This window comes from Pogoniulus pusillus, chromosome 12 (assembly GCF_015220805.1).
Source record: "Pogoniulus pusillus isolate bPogPus1 chromosome 12, bPogPus1.pri, whole genome shotgun sequence".
NCBI classification, from domain to species: domain Eukaryota; kingdom Metazoa; phylum Chordata; class Aves; order Piciformes; family Lybiidae; genus Pogoniulus; species Pogoniulus pusillus.
Window position 1 is genome coordinate 12,411,329 of NC_087275.1, and position 17,790 is coordinate 12,429,118.

The 17,790-nt window shown below is 34.8% G+C and overlaps 1 protein-coding gene across 2 annotated transcripts in view; it reads left to right on the plus strand.

Moving 5' to 3' along the window:
* Positions 1–17,790, plus strand: part of NCAM2 (neural cell adhesion molecule 2) — a 208,197-nt gene that overhangs the window by 166,325 nt on the left and 24,082 nt on the right. Inside the window, exons 13-16 of one of the 2 annotated variants that reach the window (XM_064152346.1) lie at positions 2,651–2,770; positions 4,204–4,325; positions 8,924–9,104; positions 16,606–16,932. In XM_064152346.1, the coding sequence (XP_064008416.1) occupies positions 2,651–2,770; positions 4,204–4,325; positions 8,924–9,104; positions 16,606–16,616 (434 nt within the window). In that variant the 3' untranslated portion in view covers positions 16,617–16,932. Of the gene's footprint in view, positions 1–2,650; positions 2,771–4,203; positions 4,326–8,923; positions 9,105–16,605; positions 16,933–17,790 lie in introns of those variants that run through there. The other variant, XM_064152345.1, reaches the window with a different exon arrangement.

The following is a 17,790-nucleotide window of genomic DNA, read 5'->3' on the forward strand; positions in this document are numbered from 1 at the left end:
GTAACACCCAAACCATCACACAGTGGTTTTACTGGCAGTAGAAGTCCCTACCATTATGTTTTGTGATATAATGTGTGGCTTGAAATATTGTCATTATTAAAGTTCATTTATTTGTGTTAGTTGAATTCTGACATTTATAGCCAGATGCTTGAATCGGTATTTATGAAATTAATTGTTATTTGGGCAAGGCAGACAGATGGAACTGAGACAGTCTGGCTGTTTCTGTATATAAATACACATTTTGCCTAGTGTGTAGCAAAATCCTTTTTTATTTTTTCCTATATTTCTCTCCTGTGGCAATGTCTAACTTCATTTTTTCAACACTTCTGTGAGCTAACTCTCTGAGTATTTTCTTCCATTTTCAACATATTTACAAGCTGTGAAATTTTCACTACTCTTAGATTACATTTAACCCCTGTACTTTTTTTAATATACTGTGGGACAGATTCTTAATCTTAGTTAATTAACCTAAGTATTAATTTACAACCGGAGTATTTAAAGTACTGTGATGAAGAACTGTTCTTATCTTTGTTTTCATGAAGGATATAGTTACAATTTTCTGCCTATGTATAAAACACATCCACATCTTACCATCACTGGTACCGAGGGGCTCCAGTTTTTGAAGGCATAGTTGGGTGGATTCTGTAAGTGTATTTGTAAGTCGTATTGAGACATATAGTACTATGCAGGGGTATCTAGATACTAGTATCTGGACATATAGTACTATCCCAAAGTGCATATTGATTCTTTAAATACTACATATGTAAGTAATGCTATTTATTTAGATAGGCCCCAGGAGTCACTTAAGTATCTATACAATCAAGTCTTTAGGCTTTATGTAAATACATCCACGTGTCATTAAATGTAGACTCATAGTCATGCTTTTATGTTATTTGAATTTTTTAAAAAAATTACAGTAACATTATTTTTTGTATGCCCTAAGTTTTATTTTTAGTGAAATTATTCAGCCTGGTAAAGTAATCATGGCTGAAAGGCAAGTCAAACAATCCTACCGTTTAGTTTAGGTTTTAAATTTCATCCTACCAAGACTGAATGTTATGTATAATAATCCTTCCCCTCTCCAAATTCTATTCCTGTTCTCATGATAGTACTTTATTTTTTCATGACTTGGTTATACTTTGTAGTTTGACATTTTTAAATCTTGAAAATATGCTGAAGATACACGATTCTAAAGTTTGTTTACAAGAAAACAATTATCATGTTTCAGTGACAAATGTAGTTCCTGGTTTTCCAAAATTCATTAAATCCCTCTAACTCCACATGTAATGTGATGTCTGTCCAATGCAGAAACCAAAGTAATAGAAATTCTAATAAGCCTGGATTCAAAAGAATAAGAGTACTGACAAATTATTATCCTTTCATTAAATATATGAATTGAAAAGCAAGCCTAAAGCAACTATTAAAACACTTCTCTATAATGAAAAAATCTGGGGCCCGTAGAGACAGAGAGTACTGCCTCTTTCACAAGGCATGGCACTTCTGTATCCTTCTCAACAATAATAAGAAGCCTCTGTTTTTCTGGGCACAGGAAGCACATCATTGCTTTAGGTAACATCCATCCAATTTATGTGCATTCCTGAGTATGAACCTGATACCTGGAGACCTCATCACACAGATGGCAAACAGCAAGGTGACAATTGCTCTAGTGACGGTAAAAGAAGTCTTTCTTGTAAATATGGGGTAATGGTCCAAGAACTTTGTATGAATCAAAGTTTCCAGATGCCTAGTCGGAACTGACACTGGTAATATATCCTACAATATATTATATACAATTACATAAAATAATATGGAATACTACACTCCCACAGTCCAGCATTCTTTTCCTGGATTATATTTCTAGATTTGTTGCTGTATATTAGGGCAGCAATCTTCTTAACACTGTGTAATACTCTCTTTTGGCAAGCTTTTTGCTTTGTTTTCTTATTCTGAAGGCATCTCTAGGTAGAATCATAGAGATAGGTTCAGGCTGTGTGAAAGATTGCTGCCAGGGAAATTGAGTCATGATTTCTGAAAGTGTTCTGAGTTCAAACCCTTTTGCTTCCCAAATCACTTTTTTTGATTGTTGTAATTTGACATCTCTTAAATATGTATGAACCTACCTAATTCACTTTCAGATCCTTCGTGGATAACTCAGAACTCTTCCATTTATCATAGCTATCTGTCATTTTAGGCTTTGAATACATCAATAAACTCGCAGAGCACAGGACCAGTAATTCACCACTAATGTGCACATAGCTGCATTTAGGAGTGTTGTTCTAGGATGGCTGATAATGCTTTCCATGGGGGAAGAGTGGATAATTGTGAATGGTGTGAAGGTGGCTTGAACATGCCCATTTCCAGCAAAAATTTTGTAAGGTTCATGTCTCCTGTGCTCACAGTCTGAATATAAAGTACCAAGTGCCATCAAAGTCCTATGACTTGTATAACACTGACATTAAATTCCCTGGGAATGATTTTATATATATTGAAGAAGAGGATTGCTAGCACTCAACAAGAAAACTAAGTTTGGAACTACTACACTGTTTGAAAACTGTAACTTACAAACAAATAATGAAATTGGCTGATATTTTTAATGAAATTTTTATTTCATCATTTTTTCCCCCTATATTTATTCTTTCGTTTCTTTTAGCAATGGTCGTTCTCAGCAATTTGGAGCCAAATACCACATACGAAATCAAAGTAGCTGCTGTAAATGGAAAAGGGCAAGGAGAGTATAGTAAAATAGAGATCTTCCAGACCTTACCTGTCCGTGAGTAATACTTATACTATTAAACGAAAATGTAAACAATTATTAAGAGTATTTGATCTCAGCATGAGCTAAAAATTTAAAATATGATTTACTGTGGATAATGATTTTTATTATATGCTACTTCCCAGTGTATGTCATCAGTCTTTACATTTTTTTTCTCTGAAATCATATTTTGTTCCTCTTACTTCCCCTTCTTCACCACCAAGTAGTATGTGTGAATTTAAAGTGGAGAATTTATTCCCTTATCTGTTCTTTTCAACCTCAGAGAAATCTTTGTTTTACATCCAAGAACACAAACCATGAATGATATAAGATTAACCCTTTGTCTTATTTAAACTTAAGGTATTTCAGATATCTGTGAGAAATGAATTAGCCCTTTCTAGAGGCATTTCTTCAGTAAAATGTGCTGCCACAAATTTTGCAGTTGCTAAGCTCTTAACAGAACTCTTAAAATATGTAAAATTGATGAATATAAAATATTTTAATTATAACATTCAAATGATAAATGCTACAAAGCCAATTCTGTATTTTTAGTAATCTTTGTAGGCAAGAAAGTAACACTGAAATATTAAGAGGTAATGAAAACTAATTTTCTCACATTATTTTTAGATAAAAATGGTAATAAATAAACATGAAAAGAGAAGAAAAACAATGAAACTACCAGACGGCACTGCGTAGTATTCAAACAGATATACCAAAATACAGCAGAAACTATTACTAGACTAGTCTCTTAAAAATCTGTTATGACAAAACTTTTCTGAATAAGACATTTCTCAGTATAGTTAAGAATAATGGTCCCAGTGCAATAAAATCCAGAAGTCATGCAACTACAAATAAAAAAATATTTCTGTGTTAGTTTATTTTGCTTGCATTGATACATTGCTTCCATCCAAACCCAGTAACTTGGCAGCTTTCCAATTTCTTTGTGATTAAAGCATATGCATATTCTAAACATGTTGATGGAACAAATAGTTTATTGTTAGTCATGTGAAATATTACACCCAATAGAAAAGTAACTAGAAGATGCTAAAAATTACATTATCTGATAGAAAGTTAGGAAAATTCTATGTGAGGTTTAGCTTTACTTTGATAGGAGATAAGCACAAATATTGCAATATTTCTAAAGGAACTGTTTGTGAATGAATGCAAATTCATAGATAATTTGAAGGTAAGACACTTTACTATGACAATGCATGTTTGTTTGAGATCTGATGTAAAACTTCGTAACAGACCTTACATGAAAACATACTTTATGTTAGAACATATTCTAAGCAAAATCTTTAACACAGTTAATAAGGATGGTCTGCTGTGCTTGGAGGAGTCTCTTTAACTTTGAAGATTTTAGTCAGTAGTATTGTGGGCAGATTCCCAGATGTAGTTTAAGACTTAACCTGTTGCTGAGTTATTATCTATCATTTTCTTCCCTTGTTCAGGGGAACCAAGCCCCCCTTCAATTCATGGACAACCAGGAAGTGGAAAAAGTTTTAAACTTAGCATAACTAAACAAGATGATGGAGGTGCTCCCATTTTGGAATATATTGTCAAGTACAGAAGTGTAAGTATTTCACTGAATCAAAGTCTGTGTGTTTTTCTCAAGAATGTTTGCTTTTAATGTAGATAAAACTGTTAATATGATGGGAATTGTTACAAAATGTTTTACATACTACAAATTTGTATAGTCTAGTACTTTTTTTTTGCTACTTTATAAACCTAGATTATAAAATAAATTAAAAATGAGAAAGAAAAGCACCCTGCTCTTCTTAAAGGTGTATCTGAAAGGTCATTTTAACAAGAAAACTGTTTTATCTGTTTATTACATGGTATATGTGTTCAGCTCTCAAAAGTGCAATAACTTATCATGCATTAAACTTACTAAGGGTTGTTTGAACAGAACATTTTTAACCTCTTATAAATGCATCTATATTGATAGATAATATCCTGTAGATAGAAAACTGTATTGCAGTGCTCCCTATTAATTTTGAATAAGATCTGACCAAATTTCATATTTTCTGTCTTCCTATATTCCAAGGCTCAGCTTAAAATAACCAAATGATAGATTGTGAGAACTTTCATGAGTTTGTATACACATCAGTTCTTTAAGAGCCATCACGCAGAGTTTGTCTTATATCAGCTAGAGTCCACCTAGATGTTCTTTTTAAATCTGGCAAGTTTATAAACCAGGCTTTTCTGCTATGTACAATAATTTTTTTCTAAAAACAAACAAACAAAAATTGAAGGAAAATTTAAAAATATGGGGTTTTTACTAGTATCACTGAAGTAGCCAAAACATCCTTCCTTTCCTGGTACACTATGTTTAAAAATTAAGTTGAAGAAGTAAGCACAGAGCTGAAAAATGCAATGACGTAATTCAGAAGTGCACATTAAAAGAAAAGGCAGACAAAACCCCTTATTTGTGTTATTTTATGAAGATTATACTATTTTTATCTGACTAAACCCTGTGAAAAGACATGTAATGGAAGATTAACATGCCCATTTTGACACTCTAAAAGTGATTGGGGAATATAAAAGCAGATATTTAAGCATGCTAAACAGAATGTAGTGAGGACTCTATTTAACAGAAATAAGCAATCTTACATAAACTAAATGCAGAACTCACTTCCCAAAAAGGAAAAGTCAATTCCTTATTTAAAAATAGTTTTTTGTCACATCTTCTGATGTTTCTGTTAAGATTAATATCAAATATGAATTATGAATATTTTTGTATAAATATTAAGTATGATTTATTAGTATTCAAAAATTCACCAGACCACATAGAATTCATTTGGATTCTTGTTTGACAGCAAGTATTTACACAAAGAGTATTTATGAACACAGAATTAAACAGTTTAAACCATCAGAACTTGGAAAATAGGAATGCAGAAAACAGGAAAATTCTAACTACACAACAGGCAGTACTGGCTATGGTCCGAGGTGGACCAAACATGATTGTTCAGTGAGTAGCCCAAATAGTCATGATGCCTCTTCTCAGTGACAGGACAATGGGTGGAAGTTGAAGCATAGGAGGTTCCACGTGAACCTGAGGAAGAATTTTTTCGCTGTGAGAGTGACAGAGTGTCCTGGGTTAGGGTGGATCCCTCCCCTGGTAGAATAAACTCACCACAACACAGATTTTTTTTGAAAGCCAGGGAAAGATGAAATTGTATTTCTTACAGTTCAAGTATAACAGCATAAAGAGAAATAAACTATTAGAGAAAAAAAAAATATAATAACCTTAAGGAAGATGGGGAAGGGGTCAAGTGGTGGCGAAGAAGCAAAATCAGCAGTAGCCAAAACAGCAGCAGGGGAAGATAGCAGGCAGGCACAGCTCAAGAGAAGCCAGCAAGGGGGAAAGAACAAGCTGTGCTTCTAGACATAAAGCTCTTGATGCTCCAATGAAATAGTAATAACTTATCCATTGTTGCCATTATATGGCCTATCCCTGGAATGTTCACCTCTCCCCTGTGTCTGAGCAAGAAAATCAGCTGAAATGGCCACACAAAGCACTGGAACCAGCCACCCAGGGAGGCTGTGGAGTCTCCCTCTCTGGAGGTATTCAAGAACATCTGGATGCATTCCAGTATGATCTCACTCTAGATGATCCTGCTCTGGCAGGGAGACTGGACCAGATGGACTTTCGAGGTCCCTTCCAGCCCCTGACATTCTATGGTTCTATGATTCCTGGGTGTGTTTCCTGTATGAAGATGCTTTCAAAAAACCACAATTACAATTCCGAGAGAAAAATACAAAATATTCCAAAGCAGAGGGAAGGAGAGGAAACTGAGTCACTGTGAGCTGCTACTGCCCCAATCACCTGGCTGGTGTCAATAACTTTTCTGCATGAAGGAACCCAGCTAATGAGCCACTAATGGGGGAAGATGCCAGGGGATTCACAGAGGGAATCACGGTAACGTTGCAGTCTAAGGAAGGCTTGAAGAAAGGCCGAAAGGCTTTCTTCAAATCATTCCCCTCTTACATACATGTTTTCAAAGTCAAGCTGGCCAGTAGGCACAAGCATCAGAAGTTTTGGCCAATGGATTCAAAGTGTCCTGCCTTCTGTGGCTACACATATATGCCCAGAACGGGGTAAGGCATGGCCGTGTCTGTACAGGACACAAAACACTCAACTCTCATTGTTAGTTTTGTCTGCTCCTGGGAGAAGAAGGGGCAGTGGCCAAACTACTCTAGCAGGATTTATGCCCTGCCAGGACATTTCCCTGTAATGTGTCTTTTTTATGATAGTTCTGGGATTCTCTACACCTGACACATAAATTGGTTTTCCTGAGCTAATAATAACCAAAGAAAATTGGCAGCTCAAAATCAATTGAGAAAAATTTGGTAGAGCGCATGAAAATAGACTGAGAGAATAACCAGCAGTTATTCTGATTTCACTAATCCTTAAATCTCAACTGATCTTCTTAAATGACTTTCAGACTGGTGAGTACAGTTGGCATAAAAGAGATCTCTTCAAAACTCCCTTCTAAGTTTGAGTTTTATGGTTATAGTATTTGGTAGGAACATAGCAGATATGCAATACAAGATACAATGCAGTTTTGTGGGACTGATCTTCCTAGTTAGATTACAGAGCCTCAAAGTGTTTATAATTGAGAAGATAAGAAAAGTAATTGTTTGGATATTATATATATATACATAGTGTATGGAATTTAATATGTTTCTGTGATTTAAATAAACTAAATTATTTTGGATCTAGCTCAAGTATTTTATCTAATGTTTTGACTCAGGTATAATATAATAAATATTGTTTTTCATTTATACTGTGGAAAAATAAATGCAGTAACTGGAAACTTAATAGGGTACTGAAGAAGATAGCTTTTACTTGGACCTGAAATCCATTTGTCTTTAGGCTTCCAACTGAAAAAGCTATTTAACTGAATTAAAGGCCTTCCTACAATGACAAAAGAACAACTTTTTGGTGTTCAAATTAGAAAGAATGGGTGCTATTTAAAGTACTTAATTATCCGATGACTGGTTCTCTTCTATCTTTCCCATTGGTCATATTAGCTCTCCTATAACTCTTCCCAGATTCATTACTAGCACCTGGACCAGTGTATTTGCCTGCATGTTGAATGAGGATATTAGTTAACAAGCTATAAATAAGTGGCTTTTTCTTCTTTGTGTTCCACAACATCTTATGTCTTAGTAAAAGTCAGTACTGGGTCCACTGACTAGGTCTGTGTTGCTGTATGGGTCAGATGGCCAAGATTTAGCTCTCAGCCATAGTTTTATGACTTCATTATACCTCAGTGTATAGTAAGAATAGGACCACATGGATTCTTAATTATTGAGACTCTTAAACAAGATGGCTATTACATTTAACAGCATATGCTATTTCAACCTCTTGCCTATTAGTTATTTTGTAGTTCTTGTTTGTATAAAGAACAATTAGATGTATTATGTACTAAAAGGAGAGATTGCAAAGCTACAACCAAATTTATGAGTTACCAGAATTAAGACTGGAATGGAAGTCCTCTTTTGTTTCTTTTGTATAGGTGTCTCAAATAATTCTCTGAATTATGCAGACCTGTATTTTTCCCTAGAACATCTTAATGATTTGAATGTATCCTCTCACAAGCGTGAGGACTGCGTACTTTCTCAATGGTGTTTGTGTTGTTGCATACAAACTGGTTTGCAGAATGTTGCTTTAGTACCAAATGTTGACCCAGTCAGTATATGTTTTCTCTACATAACTAGCATGTGATATGAGCACAGTTTGCATTCATGAACAATTCAAGTCTGCCTTTCATGGAAAGTTTGTTCTAAAAAATATTCATTAAAATGCAATTGAAACATTTACATAAAATAAACCTTTAATAGAATTTATTCTTGCCAGCATTTTTGAATAATTATCCCACTATTCCTCAAGATCAGCATCAGTATTTGGGCAAAGTGGAAATTAAAGACAAAAGATCAAAAAGAGTTGCCCACAAATCTGTAAACGAAGACTGTGAAAAAGAATATTAGGAGTGGTCAATGTTACAAAAAGTTCAAGTACTGAGAACTTCAACATTAGGTTATTTGGATGTTCATGAGCACTGTAAATGAAACTCCATAATTTTTTTGGTGTGCATCATGCATAGTTTAGACAAATCATACAGGATTTTTTGGAGAAGTTAAACTTCTATTTGCATTTTACAGAAAGATAAAGAAGACCAGTGGCTAGAAAAAAAAGTGCAGGGTAACAGAGATCACATCATCTTAGAACACCTTCAATGGACCATGGGTTATGAAGTACAAATTACTGCTGCAAACAGACTGGGTTATTCTGAACCAACGTTGTATGAATTCAGCATGCCACCAAAGCCCAACATTATTACAGGTAATTTAATTTTAGAATGTTTTCTTTCCATTAATGAATTGTTTACTCTTTGTAGTACACTAATGTGTGGTGTTGAATGTAAGCTAACTGAAGTCTTTAACCGGCAGAATGTGAGACCACATACTCTATTATCAGCAAATACTCAATTCAAAACCCCAAAATTGTGCCCTATTTCTTACCTTTCTCATAGTAATGAAGTAATTTCTAAGTACAGAAAGCGTACTGACTCTTGAACCAAGATGCTGACAGTTAGAAAAATAGTATATAAGATGCACCTGCTATACATAAGCTGGGGGATAGATTGGACTGGATGGTCTCGGCAGTCTCTTCCAACCTAGTTGATGCTATGATTCTATGATTGTGCTATTTGTTGTAAGCAACTTAGTTGTTTTATTTTTCTATTTCATTTGTATCTCTACATATGTTTCAAGATACACATGTGTTAAAGTTATTTATATTAGAATCAGTGAAGTTAAGAGTTCAAATACTCTTGTTTAGGTGCCATCCTACTGATTCACCCTAACATGAGGAGCATACAAATTTCTATTGGGTTTCTCTTGGATCTGTTTAGAAGCTTGGAAATCCATAGTAAAGTTTATATTTATAATTGTGTAAATAGGGAGGTTTGGAATTTATTTTTAAGGAAAACTGAATAGTAGTTAATAATGAGCATGTTTCATTAAGTAGTTTATCAACTCATAATGCTTTCCAAAGCAGAGTTATATTTTGAAGCAATAATGCAAATTTTTTTCCATTTAGAATATAAGCAAAATATGATGTTAATTTCTGATATATTGTGGGTAATTTTAATTTTTATGAAGCAAATGTTGTGAGGAAGAGATTTACAACTTTTTATCTTAATTATGAGCTGGTATCTTTAATAATAAAAACCAAATTAGCTTAGCATCATCACTATTTTAAAAATAGTGTTTTCTTTGTGATCTATATTAAATTCTTAGAGTATTACAATAAAATTGAAATCTTGCCAAATAAATATAATGGCAATATATTAAAATGTAAAGTATAACAATAGAATCACAGAATCATAGAATCAAACAGGTTGGAAGAGACCTCCAAGATCAGCCAGTCCCACCTAGCACCCAGCCCTAGCCAGTCATCTAGACCATGGCACTAAGTGCCTCATCCAGGCTTTTCTTGAAGACCTCCAGGGACGGTGACTCCACCACCTCCCTGTGCAGCCCATTCCAATGGCAAATCACTCTCTCTGGGAAGAACTTCCTCCCAGCATCCAGCCTATACTTCCCTCGTCACAGCTTGAGACTGTGTCCCCTTGTTCTATTGCTGGTTGCCTGGGAGAAGAGATCAACCCCCACCTGGCTACAGCCTCCCTATGTTTCAGCCTGGGTATCTGACTAGCATTGGTCTTAGTAAAATGGCAATGAGTTTGATCATATCACAGACTGTCACTGGAAAAGCTTAAAATAACTGATTAGTTTGGTTTTTCTCCATCTATAGCAATTTTTTCTTACAATATTTTTTCAGGAATGTTATCTCAAGGTCTCTGCACATTTTTTTTTTTAATATTCCATAGCAATTTGTTGGTATCAGATGCATTTTTACTTTTTTTTATAGAATGGAGTAATACATGGACTCAGACCCAGACCTAGTACAAATATTTGGCTTATGCACTTGAATTTTAGTAAGGAATTTCCATAGTGAAATTCAAATAGTGTTTTGCGTTGCAGTCTTACTTTAGTCTGTTTTAATTGATTAAAGTATTCCATATTATTGCCAAGGGTGCTGTAACAGCAAAACATGATATGCCTCCGTAAATGGAAATTTAGGTGGTCTTCAGACTTTAAAATAGTAAGCAGCTTGTGGTGGTTTGGGTGTTACCTGCTCTCCCCCACACTTTGGAAATCACCTAGACTAGACTCAGCCAGCTCTGAAAGTTGAATGAAGCTTATATTTACAGCTTAGCACAATATACAAGCAGATATTTACAGTATATACAGTTATAGACAGAAATATACAAGGAAAAAAGTAATACAGAAACACAACTCCCCTCCCAGAAACCTGAGTCCCCAGGAGGGGCTGCCAACCACCCTTCCACCTTCTCTCACCCCTCTACCTTACCCCAGACGTGGCCTTGTGCCCCAAGGAAGAATCGAGGGTCGGCCAGAGGGGTTAGGAAGCAAGTGGATTAATCAGAGAGATGGAGGGTGAGGTTAAAGAGAAATGCAGTTCAAAGCCCAGGCAGCGCTCGAACAACCTTATCTATGTTTATACTCTTGTTCTTGTACATCTCAGCAAGCCTATGAGTGAAGTAGACATTTCCATTGTTTCTATTTCACAGCCTGTGATTTAATCCTTCTCACCAAAACATTCTAGCTAGCTTCAAACTAGCACACAGCTTTATGCATTTAGTTTCAGAAGAGAGAACATTTTCATCTGAACAGTTTTATAGTTATTTAAGGGTTGTTTTTTTCATTTCAGTGTTCTCTCATAGCCTCTAAGTAGTTGTGAGAAGTCTTTTAAACTATTTGACATTAGGTCTGTGCATAAAACATTGTTGCAATTATGATTGTGGAACTAATTAGTATCCTTGACAACTGTTTTTGCAAGGCCTGAAAAGAGTATGAAATTGCTATCATAAGAATATTCTGTGGGCAATATTTAAATTAAGTCAAAAGGCACTTAGAATCAGTGGGACATTAATGTTCATGAGTCAGTATGGTTTCTTGTTTTGAAATGGCATAATATTATTGCTGCAATATAATATATATAGCATTGTAAAAGTATGAACCTATTGTTCTAAAACTTGATGGACAACGTATAAAATGCTTAACTTTGAGTAGAATAATGCTCTCTGATATCAGTCAATTTGGATGATGCCATATATTTCTGCTTTGAGGCATAGGTATTTGTTGCCACATGTTTACAACTAGGTCCAAAAAAGGAGATAGGCAGCAGGAATGCAATTAGGTAGATTTGTGAATTCAATCTACTCCGCTTATCCTGTGCTCAGTTGGAAGCTTATGTTGACTGAGATTACCTTCATGATTATTCATATCATTATTTAAAAAGCTTCTAAGACTCCTGAAGGTTTTCATCAGCATGTGCCCAGATCCGTGGCACTTCAGATGAATTGTTTCTGTCTTGCTCTAAATGTAATTGAAAATCCAGATATATGTAGATACTGTGTTTAAAGTCTCATGGATATTACTTATCCCGAGAGAATTTTGGGATCCCATAAGTATGCTGAGGGTTAACTAAATATACTACTCTGTTGAAAATATGTGTAAGTTAATGCAATTAATCAGAGAACTGGAGAGACGGAGTAAAGGATACATTTGCTGTCCTTTGATAGGTGCTTACCAGAGAAATGGAAGTTGTCACAACTTGGTTCTGCAGAAAAAGCTTGCTTATGCTTTCAAGAGCCATTAGATGTGAAACTGAACTAGTAATTTGTGAGGGCAGGGACTGGATGCTAAAGTCAAGTGAACACACAACTCCTGTGGGCACCGAATCCACAACTTCTGCTTGCTAGGGAGGTGTAAGCAAGTAACAGCTCCTGGTTGGCAGTCAAATTCTGCAATAACACAATATGATGATCTTCCATTAACAGTCCAAGGTCTAGGAAGGAGCTTGTCTGGGTTTCTTTTGTCCTGTTTTCCCGCCTCTAGCTGCAATGCAGACAGGCAGGTAAATATGCAAGCAATATGTTTTCTTCCTTTCCCTCTTAAATTCATATTTACAGGAAAATAAACAAAGATCTGCATTTAAAAAAAATATGCATTTTTATAGCTCTTCTAGAGCTTAGATTTGTAGTTGAGATCATAGGGACTGTGATTAGGTCAGTCTGTGCATGCAAAATCCTTCATGTAGCTTTTTGGAAATCTTTTTAAGTTCCATGACAAATTCAACAAATGATGCTTGGCTCTTCTGTTGCACACAGCTGGAAGGATGTGATTTATTGAATGTGTGCAACATGATTTGATTCTGTTTTCTCAAATATAGTTTGATTATAAGATGCCTACCATTGTGAGTTGCCTGGCTTTCACCACCCATTGGTGTTTCATAAGAATATTTGGATTCTGTTTTAATCCTCTTCAGAGTTGTGATTATAGTAGCTCCTTCCATGATGTACTTAACACTTTATGCTTAATATAGATGTTTTGTGTTTTCTAGTGGATTTTAACAGGCATATTTTTTCTCTAGCCATGTATCAGCATGTAAAATAGGTCCCTGACAATAAACTCACTTTTCATGACTGTGATAATACAACATTCCATTTCATGACATTCATTGGGCTTAAAGCTATAGGGAGCTCATTTCTGACCTTTAGCAAAAAGTGGGAAAAGCAGTTTTTTCCCTGTTTCACACATTAAGAAAGTGGCTTAAAATTCTGCAGCTAGAACCATGGATACAAAGCCCCTGCCACTATGTCCTATCACTTTAACATAATGTCATGCCATTAATTTGAAATTAATTACATAGCATAGTAAGAAACAAAATTATTGTTCTAATTTTTCAAGAGTCAAAACTCTGAGTTCCCAGAATCAGTTGAGTGAAAGCCTGTTTTTCCATGCAAAAATGAGTGTATGCATTGACTTTGTTATTTAATTTTATAAAGGTTATTTTTGTAACAAAATCTATTGTTTAATGCTTGAGTACTTACTGAATCTATAGACAATAATTAATGAAAGATAGGGGTCATAACATTGTCAATTTTCATGAAGCTTTTGTACTGTGATGCAGAGGATTGGAAATTCCTATCTACAGTTAGTTATCGCAATGGTATGAGAACAAATGTTCAGTTGGCTACTTCAACTCTGACAAGTGCTATTGCTTATCTTAATTATGTTTTCTTAGGGAAAGAACCACCTCGGCATGAACTTTTGCAAGAGGTTTTTTTTTTTTTTTCTGACCAGTTCTAAAATCTAGATAGTAAAAATGTTTGGGTTTGTCATTATTATCATTTTTAACTCTGTGGTTACAAATCAAAAACAGATGAAAGTACATCTCTAATTATGATGAAAGAACTGACTTCTAGCAGATACATCATAAGTATATGCTTCTGTTACCTTGTGGGGGAGAACCTGCCCAAATGTGGCTTCTTTAGAAGCCTCTGTAAATCTCAGTTCAGAACAATTCTATCTCCACTATGTGTGCTTTTAGCTCAACACATTACAAGCTGCTCCCAGAAGTTCTTTATCAGTTTGCAGAAACACAGTGGTGCACAAACACTGCGACTCCTTTTTGGACAAAGAGAGTGGCAAATTATTTTGAGAGGCTGTTGTCTGCAGTCACATCCCCTCCACATTCTGATCTCATTGTAAGATAGAGATAGCATGCCTATGAGGAAATAGAAGTTTCTCTTATGGACACAATAGAGATTGCATGCTGTTCTGAATAACAAAGAAAACCAAAGGTCAGATGCAATCACAGCTAATGAGCACCGGTTTAAAAGATCTTGAGCAAAATTTAGATGGCATCATGGAAGAAAACATAAAATAGAGTCTGATTAAGTATTAACAGATTCTGGTGTTTTCTTATTTTGCAACATTTTCCTAATTGCCTAAAATTTGAAACCTCAAAGCTGTTCTAAACATTTCCTTATGCATTGTACCTGTCAGATACTTCTTCCTGTTTTTACTTTTTTAATAAAGCAAGATTGGGCACTACTGCAGGTGTGTATAAAAGCAGAAAAAATAAAATTTCAAAATCATTTTTCTACTCTGGCTAGGCATTTGAAGTACTCCTTACCAGTTATAAATAAATTACCAAGTCATTCTCACATCCAAGTTACACATATATATGAAGATAAGGTAGGAATTAGGACACAGAGTGATACACTGTGAACTCTGCAAACATACTGTGAAAGACCAATTGGAAAGCCTTCAGAAATTTTAGAACTTAAATATACATTATAAATGACAAGCTAGCTTTTAATCCTCAGTGTCACAATGCCAGTGGGTTAAAGAGGCAAAGTCAGATCACTTACCTTTTTTCCCAACTGCTAGTAGCTTCAGTTGAAAACTACCTACATTTTCACTGTTAAATGAGAGAAAATGTACATTTGCTCCAATTTATATTCTTCTTTGTTACACGTTTTGAGGTTATCAGGTACTTTGAATATAACCCTTTTCTTTTGACCCTACTTTTTCCACCACAGTCCAAACAGAATTAATTAAGCTATTATAGGGATTTTGAGACAGCAGAGCCAGACATTTCTGGCCAGTGTCCCAAAACCACTGTAATGAGGAAGAAAAAGAAGAGAATAATGTCCTTGGGTTGTCGTGTAACTCCTGAGATGAATAACTAATACAGTTTTGTTTGCATTTCTCTAAGAACACTTAATAATTATATCTTTAAAAACAGTAAGAGCAAGATTATTGTACAATATTTTGTATGGTCTGTGGGAAGACACAGAAGATTTTAAAGTCTTGTCTGCCCACAGATGAAAATGAAGAGAGACATTTGTGAATTTAATAAGAATTGGTAGGTATAGACTGAACAGATATAAAATTGTAGTTTAAACTGTATAAAAATAATATGCCTTCACAAATTGAATTTAATATTCTGCTGTCATTCATACTTTAATGTTAGAGAAGTGAATTTGTTCATTTAAATACATGAATTGTAAAAAGGATTTTAGGTCTTACGATTGACAGTGTAAAATAGTACATTTTTTTTCAACATTGTCACGTTTTGAAGAGCTAATATTCAACTGTCTGTAAGCTGAAGTCCTGAAATATTCTACGCTGAATTTACGTCTTAAATACAAATTAGTGGCACAGAAACTTAAAAGGGGTAATGATTACACTTTGATATTTCTCCAAAGAATGTTATTTTTTAAATGTTTTGATTCGTAACCTTTTGAGTATAAAGCTAGCTTCTTTCATAATCAGATTTTACTTGTTGTCTTTCTGGTTTCCAGAGTTTTGACAAGTTCCTAACATTTATAAGTTGTTAATAAATCAAAGTCTTCACACAATGCAACTTCAGATGTGATCCTTCATTTATTACAATAGGACTATTACAGTGTAAATTGCTGTATAGATAAATATGAAAAATATTCCCTAGGAAAAAAAAGAAACATCACAGGTACTTCATACATGGGAAATAAAACAGATCTCTGAATAAAACATTCAATTATGTTTTGTGGAGGAAGTATAAGGCCCAGTATTGATGCAAAAACAGTAATGTGCATATGGAATAATAAAGGTAAACTGATATAGTAATTTCATTATGTAAGTGTATGACCAACAGCCAGTTAGATGACTGAGCCTTACTACGTGTTATCTACCGTGCAAACCTGATTCCCTAAATTTAATGCCTCCACTCCCACGGGTGCAAATGTAAAGTTAGCTAAGCTTTGTGAAGTTGACTATTTAATAATAAAAGGATATTTTTTTTTTAGATGTAATGGAGACTCATAGACCATTTGTGTTGTACTTATTATACTAATAGTCTTCAATCATCTCCCCATTGTTCAGTATGGTGATGATTTCCAATTGCTCTTTTTGTTTTCCAGGATTTTTTTAGGAGAAAACAAAAAACTCTTTTAGGAAGTAATTTGACACCCAGAAATTGTTGCTGCATCTAGAACACACCCATCCCATTTCTCCAGGCATCTTCACTTTTTCCTTTGGTACACATTTATTTGGCTTAATGTCTAAGTAGTGGAAACTCACAAGGAAAATTGTATTCCTTGTAACACAAATAACAACATCCTAATGAGACCAATAGTATCAAATATCAAGTGTAGAAAATATACCAATATCAAATGTAGAGAATCAGTAGCTGTATGGAAGCTGTATGCTTGAGTGCTCTGTTAAGTTTGGATGGTTTACAACAACTAGATCAAGCAGCTGAGGTAAGAATATCCATTTCTGGTCATTTCTGTATCTTCTAAAATAGTAAGAATCTGTAGTATTAATTCTTACTATCCTGTTGTATGTATAGTTCTGTGTATTTATTTTACATGTTTAACATATTTGTAGAGACAGTTTCTAGTGACTATTTTATTTGCACATGTGTTTGATTATAATACATGTTAAGCGAACTGTAACATGAACCAAGTATATCTTACCATTTGTTTCCAACAGAAATGCATTTGAAAATGCATACAATGTAGTAAAACCCACTTCTGTGAAAGAATTCACAAGCACTGCAGTTTCTGTAAGTTTCTTTTATCAAAAAACAATCTGAAAGGCAAGAAAAAAATAATCTGGATTTAAAGTTTGAAAGGGCTTTAAACTAAGCTTGAAGGGGAAGAGAGTTAAAACCAGGCACAGCAGAGAAGAAGGATGGAGAGGGACTGTTTACAAAGTCCTGTACTGATTGGACAAGGGACAGTGGCTTCCAACTAGAGAAGAGTAGATTTAGATTGGATGTTAGGAACAAGTTCTTTACCATGAGAGTAGTGGAACACTGGAACAGGTTTCCCAGAGAATTGGTTGGTGCCACATCCCTGGAATTATTCAAAGTAAGGCTAGACAGGGCTTTGGGTAGCCTGATCTACTTGAGGATGCCCCTGCTTATTGCAGAGGGAGTTGGACCAGATGACCTTTGGAGGTCACTTCCAACCCAGACCATTCTATGAGTCTATGAAACTAGTTTATTTCGATTTGTGATTTTTTTAATTCATCTTGTTCATGTTTTCCTGCTTTTTTACTCCACTGATTCCCTTCATGCATGTAGTATCTGCTGTCATCTC